Here is a 24,285-nt window from a genome sequence, read left to right as displayed (position 1 = left end):
AAAGCCCGTTCCTAAAGATATGTAAGACTTTAACAAACAGAATTAAGTTGAAATTCCTGACCCATAAAAAAAGGAGCTGTCCATTCCCCCAACACATAAAGGGCAGTAGTTAATAAATTGCATGAAAGAAATGTGAAATAAGGATTTTCTTTTTAAATGATCAATCCCTTGAATATGATGAGCATAAATAAAATGGCAGTGCTCCTCTTTTAGAAAGAGATTCTGATGGTCATGGGTCAAGTATTCCTCATGTACATGTGAGCGAGGGACTGAGTACACAAACAGAATCCACATTAATGTGACGGGAGCACAGTCCCTCAGACAGAGAGGGTGAGGGGAGACTGATATTAACAGAAAACGGCATGACCCACCTGGATGAGCTCCGGCCGCAGGTTGATGGTGCGAAGCCAGTCTCTTAAGTGCGGGTAGCGTTCCAGAGCCTCAGGCCTCTCCGTCTCCGGCACTTTTTGCTTGCACTGCAGCTGTTTACAGATGTATTTCATCAGCTTCACCTGCAGGGGAGCAATAGAGAACAGATGAGGGGGGCAGGTTAGAAGGGGAGACTCACAGTGTGCTATGAGCTCCAGCTAAGGTGCAGGCCTCCAGTGTCCCACCGTGATGTAGGAAGTGGACTCTTTTAGTGAGATTACAAAGAAATAAGCAGTGTGTAGTTCTTTTACTGAAATACCAAACATAACTCTTTGGAGCAATGACAAAGTAACTACTGGCTATTGTGGATTTTATAAAAGTGACATAACATCAAATAAGGGCAAAATCTAATTTACATTTATCAATATAGGTGCAACAAGGATTTTTATTACCTGTTAATCTAAGTATATAAAATGTCAGAAATAGTGAAAGATGTCCAGTTTTTCTAATTCCAATGCGATTTCTTTAAATGTTTTGTATAGTCTAAAACCAAAACGTATTATTTTTAATAAGATACAAACAAGAAAAAAAGAGGAAATCTCCACATTTAAAAACTGCATTTTTGCATTAAGGATTATATTAACAATGAATGGATTATCAAAATAGTTGTCCCTTGTTTTTCTGCAGACCTTCTAATCAATTAGTCAACTACTTGTACAGTTCACCCAAGCTTATACAGGCTAACAGTACTTATGTACCATCGACGTTCAATAGAATAAAAGGTTACATGAACTACTCCATACTTCCGTTTTGAACTCAATGTACCTGCGGTAATGATCCCAGGTTTGTTTAACCCAATTTCCCAGTTCCCCCAGTGCAGAAGACAGTTAATTAGATATAAAGACTATTATCACAGAGAGGAACAATGAGCTGGTCATCTAATGAGAGCATCTGCGGTGCTGGCACAGCAAACAAAGAGTGTTTAGAACACGAAGCAGCTCGGTGACATAATGAAGAAAGTGCCATATGACCAGACACTTTTCCACTTCGTTTCAGAGGCACTGTACTCTCCTTTTCACCACAAACTCCTAGAAAACATTGTGTGGAATTGCACCTTTTGTCTGGTACTGCTGGGAAAATGTTTACTGAAGTTTTAAATTAAGTGCGAAGTCATTTTTTCTCATAGATTTCTATACAATCTGTCTTATATTATTTGTAATAATGTTATTTAGTTTTAAGTACACAGTCAATCATACAGTGTTGCTATTGATAACAGTGCTTATTTATCCATTTACATTCTCAAGAAGTTTAAGACATTGGCATTAAATCAAAATATGATATAAAAAAAACATAAATAAAATAAAACCATAACAATAACTAAACAAAAATCTTTATCTCTGATGCCCAAAAAAAACCTGACAAATTCTTTATACAAAATCAGAATACCTTTATTCATCCCAGAGTGGAAATGTACATTTGTTACAGCAAATAAAGAGCCAAAGATAGCTTAACATCAATCATGAGCATGCATACAAATATTAAAAATAACACTAGAAATTACAGTATTTACAAAATATACATCCAAAAACAGTAACAGTTTAGCGACATAGCAGCCAGGTAAAAGTATTAAATACTGGAAGTATATATATATATATATATATATATATATATTGCACAGCTAAAATAAAATATATGTAGCAAAAACAATTCTTGTCTCTTACTCGGTTTAAACCCAAAATGTTCCCAAACCAAAGAAAATGACGATAAGTCGATTAGCAATAAAAAGTGTGTGGTATAAAATCTACATAGCATAATAAATATATTCCTCTGTGAGAATAAATCATTGCCTTTTTTCGACTTATACCTTTTTATCCTCTCCAAACAGCTTCCCAATGTCTACACATTCAGGTGGCGCTACTGATGAAGATGAGAAGAAGAAGAACAAAGGCTTGCCTGTTGCTCAAGGTAGTAGCCTACTGACACACAGTAACCTCCCCTTACAATCTTCCTCTTACATCTGCTAATCAGCCCAGGTGAAGACCGTCGTCCCAGCGCATCTCATATTCACCCGCATATAAAAGCTGTGAGACTTTACCCACGTGCTTTGAAAGCCAATGTCAAGTGCAGTGGTCCTGTGAGTAAGTATCACAATGTACACCGTGGTATTGGCTTGCATCGGCCGCGTTGTGCCATATAGTGTGTCTCCTTATCTCGCAGTCTATCTATGAGAGTCTATTACAGCAGGCAGCACCTTCAGAAGAGCTGTGTGCGACACCAGCTAGCTCTCGAGTGCCGAGCTACAATGAGGAGCGCGCGGCTTTCTCTGCTCATTTAACTTCCATTCTACAAGCACACAGGAGCTCATGCAGCCCTGATACTCTCAAAAGTGCGGCCTTGGGATGTGAAAAGGCTGCTTGGTGGCAGCTAACAAAAGCATCTCCACTGAGATGAAAGAGGATGGAGAGGAAGTAAATGCTCTCCGTGTTGACTCTGACTGCAGCTTTTCAGCTCTGCAATTACTCAGCTTTTATGAGGTTGCACTCAAGGGCATTATAAAATAATAAAATGGCATGCATTATTGAATGTAAACTAATAAAAATGGATGTTTGAAAAACATTACAAGCATAGACCGTGTCATGAAAGCTGATTGATACTGAAGAAAACAAATGCAAAATAACTGTGCCTATCTTCATCCACCAAAAAGCATAAACACCTGCTCATTCAAAAGTCTAGTAAGCTCTTTCACAGGCACAAGCTCACAGCCAATGGTAACTCGGCTTGTTTTTTTATTAAAAGGCCTATTCTGCTCATGTTCAGGTTCATATTTGTATGTTGTGCCTCTACTCTGACATGTTTTTATGCTTTAATGTTCAAAAAGCTCTTGATTTTTTGCTGCAGCACCTCTTTTCACCCTCTGTCTGAAACCAGAGCCCAGTCTGCTCGTATGTGACAGGCTAAGGGGAGATATCCCGCCCCTTAGCCTGTTGCGTCCAATGGGTTGGAGCGCTACAAGTGCAAGTCTAACATAGTGATGTCAACATGTCGTGGAAGTACACAAAGGAGTCCAAATAAATAAGAAATAAAAAGTAAGCAAACCCCCATGTCCTCCTCAGAGGACATTCATAAAAACATTTAGTTTTAGGTCAAATCATTATTACACTGCTCTGAAAACTCACTACACTAACTCCTAAGATGTCCCCTTACTATAATTAATTAAACATATTGAACTCACAATACTGGTAATTACAAAATTACAAACTTACCATTTCTCTTTCTATAAACAGTGCTTGTGTTGATGGACGCCATTTTGAAATACAATGAAATTATCTTTTTCAAAGCCACACCCCCACATATGTCATATGTTTGAAAAGCCCAGGATGTCCTCTGTGGAGTACAATTGGATGTAATGCTGTGGCATGTATAACCTCAAAGTAATGGACCAAAAACCAATGTGCACCACAGAGGACACAAATGAATGGGTGGGTCTCATGAGGATAGGATTTGCACATTATTATTATTATCCCATTTTGCTATAATTTATACATTTGCACTCTTCTCCCTTTGTATTGCAACTGCTGCACAGAAATTTCCCTCAGGATAAACAATGTTTTCCTTCTTATTTTACACATGTGAATGGAAATAGTAAGGTGTATCGTGCATGCACAATGTGAAACCGGGATATTTTTATATCCAGACATTGCATAAATCCAACATTCTGCATTACAGAGCCTCACAGATTATTCATAGCTCTCTTTAATTATCTGAATTAAGTGTTTGTGAAGATGTGAACTGGCAGTGAAAGGCCTTATACTCGATGTTGCTAATGAGCTAGCCTCCAGTGCCCCCCACTTCCCCCATACACACCAGTTTAGACCTGTGACGTCAGGTTACCTAGCAACACCTCTTCTGAGTCGTCAGCAACATTTCAGTGGGATTTTCCCATACATGTGACACACGGAGCTCAAACACAATACATGATCTCAACATGCAAACATCACCATGCGTCTGCTCGGGGTAATAACTGTAGTAGCAAAAAAAACATGACCAATATTATTGACCCAAAATAAAAAGGTGGATAGTTACATAAGTATTGATATCAGTGTGTTTGTGTTGGGAGCATCTTAACAAGCAGAGAGATAATGACAGGCCCCTCCTGTGCTTATTATTTTTGGTGCAGAGTGAAGAAAGCAGCGTTTGACGTGTGGCCTGGAGGTGGGAGGAGATATGGCGTCAGAGCCCACCTGTCAGCAGAGCTAAACAACACCATGGCAACGGCCTAATGCTGCGAGGACATGAGTGACAGCCAGAGAGTAGGCCACCAGAGAGGGGAGAGACAGGAGGGGGAGGGGGGGCGAGGCAGATCCCATGGCTCCAGTTATTTTCTCAATGCTCCTGCTGACACAGCCTCTTTTGGTGCACCTGCCAGGGATATGTCCTATCTGAGCAATAATGCTTTATCCCAGAAAATTACATTTACACGGGTATCTCAAGACTGGAAATTCGTATGTTTCTTGACGTCAGGACAGAAACACTTTTATATCATTAAAAGGCCAAGAAAAATCCCAAAAATATACAAATGCTGTTTGAGAAAACAACATTTGTGCAAAACATTTTCACTTTTAGCAACAAACAAAGGGACCAGTGGTGGAAAGTAAATATACTTAAAGGGGCCCTATTGCATTTTCAGGTTCATATTTGTATGTTGTGCCTCTACTGTGATGTGTTTACATGCTTTAATGTTCAAAACGTGTTACGATTGTGATTGGTTAGCTGGCCCGGCTCTGTTGTTATTGGTCAACTGCTTACAGATGTCCGGCCCTTAAGCCAATCACGTACAATTTGTTGGAGCCCTAGCCAATATAAGCACAAGTGTAACATAATGATGTCACTATGGAGGGCTCTTGGACATTTACATGCACAAAAATGTATATAACATGCCAGGGAAAAACATAATAGGGCCTTGTTAATAGATAAGATCATTTCATTTTCCTGCTACTCTATATTTCTACTTCGAGGCAAATGTTCTACTTTTAACTCCTTTACATTTGTGACAGCTGTAGATGCTTTTAAGATTTAGATTATTAATACACATTTGAAAAAAAAACACCTTCATTAATATATGAGGCTCCAGAGAGTGGTAAAAGCAGCACAGAGGATCATCGGCTGCCCTCTCCCCTCTCTGATGGACATTACACCTCCCGCGGCCTCAGTAGAGCCAACAACATTGTTAAAGACAGTTCACACCCCGGCTTTCACCTGTTCAACCTGCTGCCCTCCGGCAGGCGCTACAGGTGTATACAAACCAAAACAAAGACAGTTTTTTCCCAAGAGCCATCATTGCTCTTAACACCTGAAATCATACCTCTTAATCATCATAAATGTGACTCTGTACATATATACATATATATCATTACTATTATTATAAATACATACCTACTATTATTATTTATTACTTTACAGATTATATTTTTATAATCCTGGAAATAATTACTGCACTTTATTCCTTATTCCTAAGTATGTATGCTGCGTGTATTTGTTGTTTTATGTTGTGATGTTTTTTTGTTTTGATGGCACCCTTGAAAGGGAGAAGCATTTATTATCTCATTGTACATGTATAATGACATTAAACGCTTCTATTCTATATGTTCTTTATTGATCCCTAGGGTAAATTCACAGGCTAAGGCTCACAATATATATAGTTAAAAAAAAAAACACACCAACATTCAATAATCAATTAATAAGAACAGTTCTAAAATATATATATCATTAATAATTATATAATTTTCTCGACATATTATCTGAGCAGGCCTGGTTGAAATATTACTTTTTGATGCTGAAACTTTTATCTTCTTATGAAAAAAAAGATGAAAATGTCAAAAGACAAGCGCACAATGGAGCCAGACAGACGTAGTACTGCAGAGGCCAGGTCACATGGACTTAAGGGGGGCTACAGTCTCAGACAATGCCCTGTAGACCCTCCTCCATTGTTGTTATCCCCAGTGCTTGTTGACCCCTACTGGACAAGGGGGGAGGAGGTGATAAAGTTGCCACACACACACACTAAATCTGCAAATGTATCGATATATAAATCATAAAATAATCATTAGTTGCAGCCCTATAAACATAGCAGATTCACAACCAGACACCACGTTATTATTTGGGGCAAGCAAACCTTTCCCACTAGAGATGTACTGCAGACCAAAACCTAAAAAGTACAGGATGTAATGCAACTCATCCTGAGTCAGTTTAAGAATAGATTAAGGCCTGCCTTATCGGCTCCACCACAAAAAAAGGAAACAGAGACCGGGTCAGCGTTGCTACAGTTGTGTTTTCTCTCTACCCGGAGCAACATCCTCCATTGTCTCCTCCTAGGACACACACACACACACACACACACACACACACACACACACACACACACACACACACACACACACACACACACACACACACACACACACACACACACACACACACACACACACACACACACACACACACACACACACACACACACACACACACACACACACACACACACACACACACACACACACACACACACACACACACACACACACACACACACACACACACACACACACACACACACACACACACACACACACACACACACACACACACACACACACACACACACACACACACACACACACACACACACACACACACACACACACACACACACACACACTTTGATTCTCCCCTCCCCTTTTCCTCCCTGCTCTCCCCTCTTGCACAGGCTCTTTGCGCGTCATTTGATTTTCTTATTTAACAACCAACCCTGAAAATGCGTAGGAAGAAAGATGTCTAAATATAGACGCAGCCACAACAGCAAACTCTCTCCAACACCGTGAGGAGACAAAACGGAGTGACGCTTTGCTGTTTTCTGATCATTACCCAGACAGCTGTGATTAAATAAGATAAGAATTGCTTTTATGTAAAAAAAAAAAAATATCTTGGACACTTGATTTAGGTTATGTAAATCATAAGCAAAGGGTTTCCAGCATGGTTTGAATTGATGTTTCTAAATGTGTGTATTATGTAGAGTAATTTGGTTGGTCAAAATGACAGGAACATATAAAGAGTTACAGTAAACGTGCCAAAGGGGCAGAGACCAGGCTGAGTGGGATTAACATGTGAAAAGTGAAGTACCAGTTAGCACTCCATTTGAGAGGCCAGTATCATTATCCTCTCACTGGCGAAAGGCAGAAAAACACACACACAGTTCAAGTGGAATAATAAAGCTCTTTCAATGAGAGTATAAAGTGAGATCAAGTCTCTCTCGATGGCACTCCAATGCAATATTGGAGCGATGCCCATTTGCACCTCGAATGTGACAACTACTCCGACCTCACGGCGCTCCAAGCGTTTGTAGTAGGGATGCACGATATTGGTTTTTTGAAACCGATACCTTCCTGCTTCTCAAGACCGATAATAATATAATATATATATATATTAAATGTACCTGTAGTTTTTGCACACCTGGTGGTAAAAAAAAAGACTAGTAGTGAGCAAATGACATGAGCATTACTACTATGAACAAAACAAAGCCAAGAACAGTTTTGACTCTTCAAAGTGACCATATTTATTTTCCCAAATAAAGTTCTTGCCTTTTTCAAAAGCCTCATCGATAGGTAAAAGCCCCGGTGCCTTTGCAGCTGGCTTTGGATTCGCCGCTAGTTTAGCAGCGCAGGCGTCTTCGTACGCTGTTAACACACCATCGTAGCCATGGCGATGTTTCAGGTGACTAATCAGGTTGGAAGTATTATAGCTCGTTGCCTTTTTCCCTCCTCGTGGAACTTCTGCATTGCATTTGTTAATACAAATAGCAAGCGAACTATCTAACTCTGAAACTTTGAAATAGTCCCATACTACCGACGCCCTGTTTGTTTACTGTCCTGGCTTCACGGCCGCACACCATTTACGTCACAGCCAGGCATGAGTTAGGGAGCGCTGGATTTGTGAAAAGCTCCCCTCTTCCTAAACCACTATACCATAGTACTGGAAAAACGGGAGGAGCCGAGTGAAAAACAAGCGCCCCTCATCCCAATTCACTCACACCGTATGTTTTTCTTTTTTTTTTACCCAAAAAATATATTGTATATTATCGGGGCTATTCATACTTTTATCGGGTTTATCGGGATGACTTCATAATTCCTAATATCGGACCGATAATTATCCAGTCGATAATTATCGTGCACCACTAGTTTGTAGTAATCATATATATTACGTGTAGCTGCTACAGGATGGTTTACAGGTGCTTGCTTTGATTTCAAGATAATGGCAGGGGCTATATTGTAAATGCAGACTGTAAATATGAAGAGGACCTAGTCACTGTGATGTCACCCAATAGTTTGTGGACTAAGGTTTTGAGGCCTTGAGTTTGGCAATTTGGCCCCCGCCATCTTGATTTATTAGGAGCCAGAAGTGACAAAAGAAGAAGTGACAAACGAATGCTGAAAAAGCCATTTGTAGGTGATTTTACAATTAACTTTTAAACTGAAAACACACTGTAAAAAATGTAAAACCCTTTGAAAAAAACACAAACCCTGTTTGGTTGTCTATTTACTTTAAATACAATTATCATGTGCAAAATAAGCACAACAAAGAAGAAGACTTAAATCTAGCATTTGAGCCGATAAACTTGTCAGTAAAATATAAACTGAGGTAATAAATCAAGTTAGAAGTATGGACATTTTCTCATGGACTTCTACACAATTATAATTCTTTTTGCAAACATTTGCAGGAAATTAAAGAGAATGTAGGTTTAAGGCACTTCCACATTGGCTTCACTGTTTCGACCTGGAGGTTATAGCTCCATTGTAAATCTCTCACAACATTGGGTCAAGGTACAGACACAACAGAGATGCCTTTTCTGGATATCTTGGCCATGACGGCACCTGACATACAGTATATGGCAAACATTTTGAATCTACCAGGGTCAGTCAGCGTAAATCTATGAGTCTGCTGACTGACTTACGCATGTGCCAAATGAACATCTGAAGGAGGGCTGGAGAAGGAAGTGAAAGTGTACACTTATGGCAAGATGTGGTTTCAAAATGGTGTGCCAGTAAAGATAAAGGAAGTAAGTCTGATGATCATGACAGTGCCCCATGCCCGGCCAGAAAACTAGTTAAAATACTAGGCTGCTTAAAAATAAAATGCCCATCTAGAAGAAAATCAAAAAATAGTTTTAATGTATTGTTTGAATAAACATAGCATTCTTGACAAATTAACTTTGCGATGCCTTTTGAATGCAATTAAAGAGTTCAGTACTAAGAGATTCTCTTACCTCGGTTTTCCTCACAGGGTTCTTAAAGGCCAAAGAGCAGCAACAATGAACCTGGCAGACTTAACCACATATCTAAAACTTCTGTTTAATGTCCAGCAGGTTAAAAAAAAAAAAAAAGGGAGAATATGTATTATGACTTATGAAGTTGAATACTGTCTTCTATATATTATCACATTCTCTTTTTAAATAGTTGTGACTTCTGCCCTTGACAGAAATGATGCTTCCAAAAATCTGAAATAAAGAATCAATGCAAAGCAAGAAGAACTACTGTTTAATTAGCTCGTCCTTTGTTTATGAATACAAATTAAAATTGGAAAAATAGTCATCTTAAAATTAAAAATCGTTTTTCAAAGCACCTGCAGCTACAAACTGGAACTGATAAAGTCAGCCCCACATATCTTACATACTTCAAATGAATCAATAATTCTGCTGATGCATTAGGAGACCGACGGCAAAAGATCAGTTCAACAGAATTTTCTGAATGTTTTTTAACACTAACTGTGATCCCATTTTTAGTCACATTTGTCTTCAGTAAATACATCTTTTGAAACAGTTTAAACAACTTTAAGTCGTATGCTGTTGCATGTGAGGTAGGGCCATAGACTGGGTAGGGCTGAAGAGTACAAATTGTTTGACCATTGAGACAAAACGTATAACCAATGAAAAAAAGGCTTGAATCAAAATAATATAATGAAATCCACGTTGTACTGCAGCTAAACGCCAATGATCATTCTGAGGCAAGTGGTACATTTCCAATCAATCCTAGTTGTTCTCATCCTCAAATTGCAATATGGAAGAACAATGAACCTGGCTAAACTACAAACAAGCTAAGCTAACTTGAGGTATCACATTTTGCACTTCTTACTTTCAGGGATCTCCCCTTCACTGGATTGTGTTTTCTCTGTTTGATCCTGTAAAGCACTTTGAATTGCATTACTGTATGAATTGTGCTATACAAATAAATTGCCTTGCCTTGCCTTCACACCTGCCTCTCTTACAACAGGAAATACCCCTCAGAGCAGCTTTAATAGGTGTCAAGAAACAGGCAAGACCAAGAACATTATCATGTAGAACAATGCCAGTGCAAAAAGCATCTGAAAGACAGCGCACCTCAGGAAGTACTCTGCCAGATCACGTCCCGTTCGCACGCAGTGACGCAGCACGCATGACCACAGAAGAAGAAGAGTCGGAGTATGTAGGGCGGGACAGGCCGTGAACTTGACTTCAACATTTATTTGTGTACACTCTTTTTCCAGACCATGTTTTTAGCCAGTTAATACTTCCTGGGTTGCTTTACTTGAGCGGGAGAAAAAGGGTCTCCACAGTGTCTTGCCAACTTGTAGATCAAACCTGCCAGCTCGCTAAAGAACTATGAAAATATTTTCTTGGCATTATGAAAATGGAAAAAAGCTGCACTTATATCATGGCTCTGTCATCAACTTATTTTAGGTTGTTCATTTATTTTTGTATCACAAATAAACTGATATTGCTTTTTTTGTGGCCAGCTGGCCTGCTCAGGAAAACATGCAAAAGTAGCAGAAACACAGTAAATCGGCAAATTACCAATTTTGCTTCTTGACCATTCTGAAGGTCATATTGCATCTCATGTGTGACTGAAACTAAATTCTCTGAGCTTTCTGGAACATTCGTTCACAATTGTTCATTGGGTGTTCAGTTATACAGAAATAAAACAGACATGGATAATTGATAGCCTCCAGCTAATCGGAAGTGAATATTCCTTTTATCCAAGGTATAACGCCTAAATAAACCATGAGGCAGAAAAGCCATTTACCATCTATCATGTCTCGAGAATGTCTGCATGTGTCTGGAGCCAATACTAAAGATACATACACATTTGTAAGCCTTTCAACTTTGTGCTACGAAACAGTTTTTCAAGACTCATTAAAATCCACTGTATCAGCCTTTTGCACCCCAACACACCAACCCCCATTTCCCCATCACCCTCCTCTGCAGAAACCGGGCATTATGTCCCCTCATGGCATTGTTACTAACAACATGAAGCTGGACTTTCCATGACATGATTCCTCCAATCATCTCACAGCTGAGGATATTGCAAAAACAATATGTGACTGTAAATATCCCAAGGATGGAAAGCTGAAGGCCTGAGATAGAAAAAACTATAGCCTATGTATAAAAAAGGACAATAACATCATATAGCATTGTACAATTACAAAATAAATTATAAGTCCATTTATATAAAAAGCACTCCTGATTATGGTGATAGAAGCATCTTATTTTGCAGCTATTCTTTTATAATATGCATGGTAATAGTTGAAGGGCTAGAATAGTGCATTCTTGCTGATACCTCACTCACTGCCTATATGCTGAGGCCCTTTGAAGCCATGGCTCTTGCGCAAAGCCATGTCAAGTCATCCCAAAACCAATGAGCACAATATGCATCCAGATGCAGGAAAATCCGGTCTGGCAAACAGATCTACACATCATACATTTGTATTTTTTTTGTGTAGCGTGCCATATGATAATCCGCAGACTCCAAATCCTGTGCAGGGAACAGCACACGGTAGCGTAAATTATAGCAGCATCAGATTATTGAATGTGTGCCATTAGGCCAGGGAAGTATCCCAGCATATTTCCACCTCGAAAAAGAGGTCACACAACGAATCTTCTACAGGAAGAACACATGCAGACATTTCAATATCATTTTTGATATATGTACCTCAATGCATCGGATCAGTGGTTTATTGTAAGCGACAGAATGTGCTCAGCTCAGTGACACTCAGTGATAGGGCGCCTCGCTTGCAGCCGATATTCAGCCTATACGAGGCGGACATGGTGTTAGGGCTTCATGACTTCGCAATTTGACTACAGTGCTCTCTATCGCAGGACATATTTATTATAAAAAATAAATAAGCGCATTACCTCCAAAGTGCGTATTTCTTGTTGTGTGAGGTCGTTGGACGCGGCGCATTTGGTCCGGAGCCCCTGTAAACTGGAGATGGAGATTTCAATCATGTTCTGGATGAGTTCGCATTGATGTAGTGCGGCCATCGCTGCGCCACCAACACCGCCGCCGCCGCTTCCCCTCTCCGGCTGCTCATCACTCTCCACCATCTTCCCCCCGGTAGCAGACACACTATCCATTCCTCAGCATTGGGCACGGGTGGAAGGGGGCTGGAGTCAAACTGTTAGGCGACAATAAAAACACATGCAGCAGTCCAGCCAGCGACGCAGCGACCTATTGTGGAAGTTAGCTGACAGCGAATGTCCCCTAAGCTCCAATTCAGGACAGAAAGTCAGGATGCTAATGTTTTTTTTATTTATGAAAACGCGGTGCTCGACGGTGACTGGTGGTGAAGCGGACCGAAGAGCAGCAGAGCTCGGCTTGTGTTCTCGGTCCGTCCAGGCTAACGACGACAGGCTACTCTCTTCCACCGACAGCTCTCTGGCAGAGGCTTTCACCGTCTGTCAGCTGTTGGGAACATCATGGGGCGCGGTGCACTTTGGGAAATGGAGTCAAGTGGGCTATACTCCACGCTACAACAACCTTCCCCACCCTCTCACACACACACACACGCGAATTAGAGACAGTAAATAGCTTTTTTAAAGGATATTTTACCAACATTTGTACTGGAAAATATAAGACTCCATAACAGAAAAGCACAGGTACAATTAATAGGTTTCAATATGTCTGCATTGCATTAAGGTGATGAGTTCAGGGCCCATTTTGACCCACTTATCCTACTACTTGGAAAAACACCAAAAGATCAAGAAGAAAGAGGCTTACTTTTAATTATTTGCAGCAAACACAATATAAGGAACTGGTTAATAGATGATAATCTAATTCACTCTAAATTAATGGATCTTGAAAATGAAATATACAACATTTAAAAACATGAAGATTGGAAATGAAGGTTATATCTTTGACAAAATAAGGGAACAATGGGTGAGGTGTGCAGTACAACTGATCGTATAGTTAGTTGTGACAATTAATGTATCCATGATGTTCATCATTGTCCCCCCTTTGTTTTTATTTATTTGTTATGATTTGTTGATTGTTATTTTACACATTACCGTTTTAACTATCTGCTTATTTATGATATGATGGTTCTTAAATACATTTTAATTTTCTAGTTTTGTTTTGATTGCTATTTTGGGTAGAGTATTGCTATTTTGGGTAGAGTAAATTGCCTTGTTAAGTGTAAGTAAAGGCCCCATTTCATCAAGCTTTGGCCTACGACCTTTTGTTAGGCTTTATTTATGGATTTAGTATTCCTTAACCACTTTCATAACTGTTAGGTCAATTTGTTGTAATTGTAATATATGCACATTCCCTGCATTCAAAAGTTTACATAAATAGAAGTAGAAAATATGAGTTTCAAATTACATTTATAGTAAAAAAAGTAAATGTATTAATTCAGCACAATGGACCATTTCAGAACAAGATATGTTATATTGTTGGATTATAAATATTCCATTGCTTCTATGTTGCATCTGGTAGAGGAGGTGCTTTTTTAAAAATGATTAATAAAATACATCATACAAATATATCAATATATATTAAATATATCAGTGGTAGCTTGTGAATTTCACCAAGGGATCATATTGATTGGTCTCAACCTATACTTATGCATAATAAGTCATTTGTTGGTTATATCTTGTATTATGTTGAATCTGAATCTTCAAAGTCACTAAAGCTCTATGGAGCTGCCTCTGAATTGCAGTGGATTTGTATGAAGTAGCTGTAAATAAAAATACCAAGCGTATACACATACTCCGAAACTGTAATAAAGTAGAGAAGCCAAATGTATTGTGCTACTGTCTACAATAGTCATTCGGGATGTTATACTCGTCTCATACACTCAGGGGCGGTTCTAGGGGGGGGCAAGGGGGGGCAGTTCCCCCTTAACACTGACTTTGGAATCCCCTGTGGCCATTCCAATGTGTACTATAAGACAGTAAAAAAAAAAACAGTTTAAAAGGGGAGTGATTAGTAAAATATGCATGCAAGAATATGCAAGAAAGAATGCTAACTAAACTATAGGTAACATAAAATAAGAATAAGCAAGCTTAAATGATTTGTTATTGGTTGTGATCATATTCTAAAGATGTTTGGATTATTGAAAAGTATACAGCTCTCTTTCATATGAGTGTTGAGAGCTGTATCCATGAATTCATTTTGGGCTCAAAGTGCACCAGATTGATGCTTTTAACTTCAACATTTAGAATAAAATCTTCCCGGGGGAGCATGCCCCCGGACCCCCCTAGAGGATGTTAGGTCCACCCCCCCATATAAAGCAGGTTGAAATAATTAAATTGCATACAATTGTGAAGCGGCTGGGATGAGGATCAGCACCTCCAAATCTGAGGCCATGGTTCTCAGCAGGAAACCGATGGACTGTCCACTCCAAGTAGGGAATGAGTCCTTACCCCAAGTGAAGGAGTTCAAGTATCTCGGGGTCTTGTTCTCGAGTGAGGGAACAATGGAGCGTGAGATGGGCCGGAGAATCGGAACAGCGGGAGCGGTATTGCAGTCGCTTTACCGCACCGTTGTGACGAAAAGGGAGCTGAGCCAGAAGGCAAAGCTCTCTGTCTACCGGGCCATTTTCGTTCCTACCCTCACCTATGGTCATGAAGGATGGGTCATGACCGAACGAACGAGATCGCGGATACAAGCGGCCGAGATGGGTTTCCTCCGCCGGGTGGCTGGTGTCTCCCTTAGAGATAAGGTGAGAAGTTCGGTCATCAGGGAGGGACTCGGAGTTGAGCCGCTCCTCCTTCGCGTCGAAAGAAGCCAGTTGAGGTGGTTCGGGCACCTAGTTAGGATGCCACCTGGGCGCCTCCCTAGGGAGGTGTTCCAGGCACGTCCAGCTGGGAAGAGACCAAGGGGTAGACCTAGGACCAGGTGGAGGGATTATATCTCTTCGCTGGCCTGGGAGCGCCTTGGGATCCCCCAGTCAGAGCTGGTTGATGTCGCCAGGGAAAAGAAAGTTTGGGGCTCTCTGCTGGAACTGCTACCCCCGCGACCCGACCACGGATAAGCGGGAGAAGATGGATGGATGGACATTTTCTTTGAGTAAACACTGAAAACGGGTCCCACAGACCCAAACAGCACACAAAGGTTAAAGGTAAGCATATAATAATGTTAAAAAAAAACAAAAAAAAAGAGGAATAAAAGTAGCTCACGACACGATTTTTTGAAAGTAGCTCTCATCCTAAATAAGGTTGGAGACCCCTGCATTAGAGCGTACAAACTGTAACTATAAGTATCTGAAATAAATATGTGTACTGAAACAAATACCAATAACTGTATTGCATTGTTTTCTTATGCGCAATTACTTCATACTCTCTTTGTCTTTTTCGTCCTGCATTTATTGTGCCCCCGTCAGAAAATAACTGGCCCCAGCCTGGCCCCTCCAGTCAAATTGGTCTAGAACCGCCACTGCAGATACACTTGTACAGCACAATTGCAGAGTAGTGTGGAGAGGCAGGGCCCAAAGAATAATGACCACCTTCCCCCTCACTAACAGCACCGTGCACTGCCTCCGTACACTGTGTTGAGCAAAAGAGATGCACAGTAGGCCTAGAGGGAAATTATAGATATTTTAGCAATAGGATTATCAGGCCACAGGATCCTTCGGTACAATCTGTGATCAGAGTACAGCCCCCTCCCCGTCCTGCCAATCCAAGTCCACATAGTTGACATTCCACTTGCATGTAGTCCAGTGAGTGAACATGGTCTGCATACAAATGCAGACTGTGCACTTTCCACAATGATGTGATGTTAGTAGTGGAAACAGAGCATCACACCAGTGGGTTTTAAACATTTTTTAAATAATTTAACCCATCTAAAATATGATTATTTTTTCCGGAGAATAAACCCATAGAAAGAGGAAAAAACTACTTTACTCCAAAACAACAACAAGCCACATTTCAAATTTGTTTATAATCCATCACTTAATTAACCCTTCTCTTGCGTTTCGGGTCAAAAGTGACCGAATGACTTTTATTTTAATCATAAATATTGTGTTTTTCATTCAATTGTCTCAATACCTTATGTTATCCTCCACACTAGGCCTCTGAACATATATACTTGATGATCACCACTTGCATTGCATTTTGAGTGATTTATTCAACAGTGAAACACCCATGACGTTTTCGGTTGAGATTTGACCACCATAGAAAATGAATGGGTATGAGTGTATTATGTTCATCCTGCAGATGGAAAACATCTATATACACACACGTTACGGGAACTTCTCCCTTTCTCGCTCTGTATGATACATAGTGCTGGGGGGAAACGATTATTTCGAAAACGATTAATCGGGCGATTATTTGATCGATTAGTCGACTAATCTAACGATTATTTTTCTGTTGTTCAATTCATAAAAAACGTAATGTAAAAAAAACGTAATGTAAAAAATATTTGTTCACGATACTGTGTCTCAGGGGATCTTAATATTTAAGAACCTATTAATGTGTTATACCAGATTAACGGAAATAATCTCAGCTAACTGACGATACAAACCATGTTTACCAAAACAAAACAGAAGTCTCATAAGAAGCATCTAAATGACCCATGAGCGAAAAATGCTAACGGACATTGGCACAGAACTCAAGATAAAAGTACCCTTATTACTTATCGTCAGAGTTGGGTGTAACGCGTTACTTTGTAACGCGTTACTGTAATAATATTACTTTGTCGGTAACGGAGTAGTGTAACACGCTACTTTTATAATCCAGTAATCACACTACAGTTACTAACATTGCCCCGACACGCGTTACTTCGTTACTTTCTAAAATCAGTCATAATCAAACCTCAACAAACACCTGCAAAGAACACATGCTAGGTGAAGCTAACGCACATAGCTATTGTTTATTTATATCACACACACGTAGTTCTTCTTCTCTGTTTTCCGGTTGTTGCTTGTTTTGAATGACGAATACACACTACCGCTGCCTGCTGGTAAGGAGAGTTATTGCCACTCACGCATGCGCAGTTCGTACGTGCTCGGCTGAAGTCTGGCTCCAGTGCAACACATGGCCAACACGCAGGAGAACACGCTGACGCAACAGCGTGAGCAGAGATAGACTGCGCAAAATATACAGATAGCAGGAGACAGAGGACAGCCACGGTCAGATAGCAGGAGACAGAGGACAGCCACGGTCAGATAGCAGGAGACAGAGGACAGCCATGGTCAGATAGGAAAACATTCAGGAGCTATCTGGATCAGTCTTATGCGTGAACTAAAGAGAACATTTGAAACTTTAGCAGTCTGCGTGATCTGCCTGTAGGGAGGGGCGGGCCGGCCCTGAGAGTAAAGTAACGAGTAAAGTAACGAGTAAAGTAACAAATTACTTTATGTAGATAGTAACGAAGTAGTGTAATATATTACTTTTTTTTAAAGTAATATGTAATATGTAATATATTACTTTTTTTTAGTAACGACCCCATCTCTGCTTATCGTAGCTGCACATACAAGATATCCGATTAAAGGTGAGACTCCACAGATTATGTAGGTATATAGTATCATCACTGAGTGATCCGGACTCGCGACAGTCATCACAACACGTACCTTTACAGAGCTTCTAGGGAGATCGTCTCACCAACGTAGCTGTCAATCTGATTAAAAGACGTGTTCAATGGCATTAAAATGAGAAAAAACGTGGCTGAATCGGTTAATCCATAGGTTTTTAACGTCTATGTATAAAAAAATGATTGAATTTATAATCCATAATTCCATTTTAATGTAAAAATCGGAGAGCAAATGCTAGCTGCTAATGGTAGCCACCACAGCTAGCTGCCGCTTTAAATGTTCCAACATAGCCGTTGTGCTTGTGTGATATGCCAACTCCATTTGGCAAAGACTGCAAATGACAATATCTTTGCGTTTTGGACTAACTTTAAAATATTCCCATGCTTTTGAAGACCTAGGGCGAGATGTTTTCGTTTGAGGGCTTCGTGCGCAATCCTGTGAGGAGGAGGTGGTAGCCGTTTCAGTCTCCATTGTGTTTGAAGTGCAATTGCGAACTGCTTGTTGCTTTGTTTACACACCCACGTGTGTAGCGACGCGTCGACGCGGAAATATGTCGTCGACGATATTTTGAAGTCGACGACGCGTCGCTACAGCACTATACAATGTATCATACCTTCTCACAGGTGCGAGCTCTGTGCCCCTCGAGAAACACAAACCTCTCACTTTCTCGTGCTAAATGCGCCTTCCTTACTGTCTCTCAAGCAGTTATATTTGTGCCTTGCTCACATTTGACTCATTGACACAATGAGCAGGCGACCGATTAGGCGATTTTCTGTACGAGGGGCTCTGGACACATTTTTGAACCAGATGAAGAGGAGATTGAACCAGATGAAGAGGAGATAGAGGAAGATGTCTCAGAAATGGAAGACAACAGCGATCCAGACTATGAGCCTACAACAGACCAGGAAGAGGCACCTGAGGGAGAGGCCCCTGAGATAGAGGCCCCTGAGGGAGAGGCACCTGAGGGAGAGGAGGGAGAGGCCCCTGAGGGAGAGGCCCCTGAGATAGAGGCCCCTGAGATAGAGGCCCCTGAGGGAGAGGAGGGAGAGGCCCCTGAGATAGAGGCCCCTGAGGGAGAGGAGCCTGAGGTGACATTCCACAATTTTGCATTGCCAACTATGTGCGTGAACACACGTGAACACACACACACATGTTCTGTTATGGTATATTTCTCTTTCAATAAATGTTCATTGAGGAAAACAGTATCAGTGTCTTGTTTTATATTCATCACAGTGAGTGCAGTGAATGCTGAACTTGATGGGCCCACCGGTGGGTCCGGACCATGACATGAAACACTGGCTTGCTTGTATCAAATCAATACATCCCATACATCATTGGAACGGGAAGAATCTCAGCTATAACACTAACTAAATCATTTCCATCTCCAGTAAACACAGCCTATGGCAAGCATTTTCACAATATACAGTAATGTAAAATAAGCACTATCTTTGAACTTACTGCCAAAAGGAATATGATGTGGTGTCATTCTGTCTGTCATCCCTTGATTCTACTTCCATTGACTGTTCAAATGAGATGTCAACCATCAAAATTGGATAAGGGGTTCTAGAGATATCACTGTACAAAACACACCGGTCAATTTTGACCGAAAATAGCATGTGAAGGGGGGTATGACCTAACGCAAGAGAAGGGTTAATGGAAAACCAATAGTGTCATCATGCAAGTACACTATGATAGCAATATTGTTGGATTTTACTGCTTCCTTTTTTTTAAGAAGTTGCACTTATTGCACATTTGAGTTTGAGTTTGTTTTACTTCTTTCTCTTTATATTTCTCTTTGTATCCAAGTTTTAAAACCAAATACATTTTCTTTTTTTTAGTCTGACATTAAACGTCGAGATGGGCTTGCCCGTGACACTGAAAAAACATAATTCTTACCGCAGTTGTTACAGAACTTATCGATTGCAATTGAAAATAGGAATATTCAATATAAAAAATGGCCTATCAAACCTACATTATCCATTTTTTTCACAATACTGTACCATATCGTATCGCAGTATAGACACTTTTTTTGTAAAGCATATGGAGCTACTATGATCACATAATTTTCCCTCACATGTTTTTTATTATTTCCACGTCAAAAGCAAAGCAGCCGTTACACCAACATGCAGTCAAAACCAAATAAATAACAGAAACGAGAGCCCAGTCTACTCTGATTGGTTATGATTGGTCAACCGATTAGAGATGTCCCGCCCCTTAGCCTATCAAGTACAATGTGTTGGAGCGCTAGCCAATAGAAGTGAGAGTGTTACAGATACCTCATTCACACCAACGCAACTCCGGTTCAAGCTCCGTGCTAGAGCTTTTCAGGTTCAGAACCAGTTCTTCGGTTTAGCTCTGGCTCTTTTCACACCGCCCAGAGTCCGACTGGTGCTGCGTCATTGCATCATCGTTTGCGTCATGAAGTAACCGTTTGCGTGCCCGCTTCATAAAGCCAAACCGTGCGGATGAAATCAGTTGCATTCATTTCTTATGGCTCTATCTGCAGCTTTTCCGGAGTCATTTCTGTGGTTTAGTTATATTCTTATAAAAAAGTGTACTCGTGTCAATAAAGTTTTTTTTTTAAACACAACTGCTTCCGAGGTCGGTCTTATTTCTTAAGGTGGACTGAACCATGAGTGTGGAGTAACGTTGTATCTTTCATTTAAATGAACTGTAACCTTCACCCAGGTATGTAACAGCTGTTCTCAAATGAACAAGTGAAGTAAAGATTTATAATGAGTTATAATGAGAGGTGATCAATGTGAATGCTCAGGTTCCACCTTAACACGCAGACACGTTGCTTCACCATGAGCAGAAACCTTTATATATACAATCTATGGCAGAAACACTGAAACTCTTGTTAAGTTTCTCCATCGTTGTGTACAAACTGGATAAAACGCAGGCTTTTTGTTGTTGTTCAGGAGTTGATCCTGTCTCTGCCCCCGCCTCGACGTAAGAGTGACGTATGCGGTGCTTTTGCTCTGGCCGGATAATTTGTTGGTACTTGAAACGCACCGGATTCTGGAGCTAAGAGGCTGCTCCTCTGCGGTGTGAACAGGAAAACCTGGTGCTTTTCAAGCTCCAGCTCCGAACCAGCCCTGAAACACCGGTGTGAATGAGGTAAGAGTGATGTTATTGAAGTAAACAAAGAAGTTCCTTTAGAGGATGAAGAAAGAGACAATTCAGATGGAGGACTGTGTTGGAGACAAACTCCCTCTGGGGAGAACTTTGGGATTTTACCTTTGCAGACCATTTGGATGCATACAAACCACACACTACAGGAAAGTGAAAACCCCAAAAAGCATAACATGGCCCCTTTAAAAGTGATAGAACTTGCTGCAACAGGACAGTACAAATCATATGCATGGGGGTGGGAGGGGTGTGCAGGTTTTCAAAACCATGAAGCAACAGTACACATGGCTCATTGCTGCAATGAGGGTGTGATGTTCCTTCCTTTAATATACCCTGATTATACAATGGAACATGAGTCACCTCTCATAGAGCCCTTCGTTCCTCCTCTCCATCTGTCTCTTCTCGTCTTCTGATTGCAGATTGTATTGTATGTCACACTGGCCAGACAGCCAGTACCAGCACCAGTAACAGCGGCCTTGCAAGCAAGTATAGGGATCTAAGTGGAAAAGCAAACACAGGAAGTACAAAACCTCAGTCAATCAACTTCCAAATTGGCTGAAACCTGCAATGTAAATTCCTCTAAAACAACACTGACACTGATTCAACACAACATTTCAAACCTGTGCAACCATGGAATGAAGCGGACACAAAGCCACGTTTCGATCCTAAACTATTTGCTGTTGTCTGTCCACTGTGACTTCAGTCCTGCAGTATTAACAGCACAGATTTGATGGTGAGATGCCAGCACAACCCGCTGCGAAATTCAACTCTTCTTTGTCTTGAGAGTGAAGTTACTGAGTGTGATCAAAGTATGGAAGGTTTTAAAGGGGCCTTATTATCCTAATTTTCAGGTTCATATTAGTATTTTCTGCTCTACTGTGACATGTCTCCATGCTTTAATGTTCAAAAAGCTCTTTATCTTTTTCATACTGCCTGTGCTGCAGCACCTCTGTTCACCCTCTGTCTGAAACCAGAGCCCAGTCTGCTCTGATTGGTTAGCTGGCCACCTCTGTTGTGATTAGTCAACCACTTAGAGATTTCCCTTGTATATTCACCCTCTCATATATGAAAATTCCTTGCTGTTCTCCGTTTTTTTTCTTAAATGAATAAGTAAGCTACGTTAGCTAGCTAGCTTACAGCAGATCTCAATAAAATCGGAATGAAACTTGTGATCACATTGTTAAAATAAGCCAATAAAACTTACATTGGAGGTACATTTCCAGAGGCAGTGACAGTTGGCTAACTTTATAATCCCAGAACATCAAAAAAGCGCTCCGGTCTGTGTGCATCACTTTTTAGTGTCCTCCTTTCCGTTGTGTTTTGAGCTTCTTGCAGCATTTTTTTAATTTGCATTTGTGTTTTTGGCCGTTGTAACGCGTTTGCCCCCTTTCAGCCACCTTACATAATACTTAAGAAATGTAAATAATACTATTAATTGTGTATAATACATTAATCAGAATGTTGCTGAACAGGCTTAGAGCGATGTACAATTTGAAGGAAATATTAATTGTAACCCCCCTCATGCCATGTGTCTGGCTTATCGTCTGTTGCATAACAGCACCATGACAACCCTTGCAGTGAGCAAGTGATTATCTTTGTGACTACTTAACCATTCTGTTGACAGATCACAAAAACAGCGAAATGTGAGCACGACAGAAGCACTGTGATGAAAAACATTTCAGTGTTCCCTCATTTGTTCTCTGTTTTGTTTTAGCTGCAGCTCTTTATAATTTTCCTCCACAATTGTAGGGTAACTGACCTTTATGCAGTGATAAATAATGTGCAACATGCAGGCAATAAAAAAAAAGTACCTGCAGTGTATAAAAAGATATTTGCACGAGCAGTGTTCAGAATGACAGCTTGCTGACAGGACTCACTCAGCTGAGGATAACATGATCCTCTCCCTTAAGCCTTTTAAACGGTGGTACTATTGGACAGCCGAGACACCACACATAGCATGGAGCTCACAGCTTCAGATTCAATTAGATGTGGAGTCTGACTCGATCATCTTTGGTTAGGATTTACATGAGCCTGCGACCTTTGACCTGCAGTCTGCAGCTCATGGCACCATTTAAATACAAAATGTTGATGCAGGTGTAGTCATTGCATAATTTAGATAAATACGTTGATTAGAATTGTGTGTGCTTTGGTGAATGTACATATAAAATACTAAATAACCCTTAGTTGAAATGGTTCCGTAAAGCCACACTTAAGTAGATTAACAAATATAAGAGTTACACTCCGCAGTGTAATGGATGCGTGGAGACAGTATGTAATGGTCTTTATACAAATATATTTGTATTAGATCAATCCACTTTTTCTGAAGAAGGGAACTACTGCTGCTTTTACGGAGAAAAGGGATTGGCAAATGATTACAGAACATGTAAATGACAACCCTAAATTATATTATGTCGACCTTTAAAAACTATTTCTGAGTTTTAAATGTTCACCCGACTACATCTTGAATAATAGTGTGTTTGATATAATATACTTAATGAACTCTTATGAGTTGTTAATTAATTATGCTCTGAATACCATATATTGAAATTGTCATGATATGGAAAAAGGTCTTCCTAATGCTTCCTCTTAAGTCTCTCTCCGTATTTAAACATGCAAGTGTTAGAAAAATGTATCACAGGAGATCTTAACTATTGCAAGCTGTTACTTGTTTGATATATTGTTCAGTTGTTTTGCACAAAAACCTTGATTCAGCGATTAGTATCAATGATGATGTGCTTTGTTATGCTAGGAATATGTACTTTTCCTTTGACATTTGACTAACTAAAATCACACATATACTTAAAAAAAAATTAATCGTAATGCTGAAAGTAATCTCGTACTTGCTGGACTTAACTTGTATCATAATTGAAAATACAATTAATTGGAATATTATATTATTAAAAAGCTTTTCTGGTGTCCTTTTGATAAACCAAAACCCATCAACTAAATGTA

The 24,285-nt window shown here is 40.1% G+C and overlaps 1 protein-coding gene across 3 annotated transcripts in view; it reads right to left on the bottom strand.

The window, feature by feature from the left end:
- The window catches only part of ksr1a (kinase suppressor of ras 1a), a 41,396-nt gene extending 28,284 nt beyond the window's left edge, over nt 1–13,112 (bottom strand). For all 3 annotated transcript variants that reach the window (XM_034099558.2, XM_034099557.2, XM_034099559.2), the window contains exons 1-2: nt 12,587–13,112; nt 372–512 (exon numbers count right to left, since the gene is read on the bottom strand). In XM_034099558.2, the coding sequence (XP_033955449.1) occupies nt 372–512; nt 12,587–12,808 (363 nt within the window). In that variant the 5' untranslated portion in view covers nt 12,809–13,112. The remainder of the gene's footprint in view (nt 1–371; nt 513–12,586) is intronic.
- Between the last annotated feature and the right edge of the window lie 11,173 nt (nt 13,113–24,285).

Source organism: Pseudochaenichthys georgianus, chromosome 14 (assembly GCF_902827115.2).
Source record: "Pseudochaenichthys georgianus chromosome 14, fPseGeo1.2, whole genome shotgun sequence".
Taxonomy (NCBI): Eukaryota; Metazoa; Chordata; class Actinopteri; order Perciformes; family Channichthyidae; genus Pseudochaenichthys; species Pseudochaenichthys georgianus.
The sequence above is the reverse complement of the archived record's forward strand: the minus strand, read 5'-3'. Positions and strand labels throughout refer to the sequence as shown.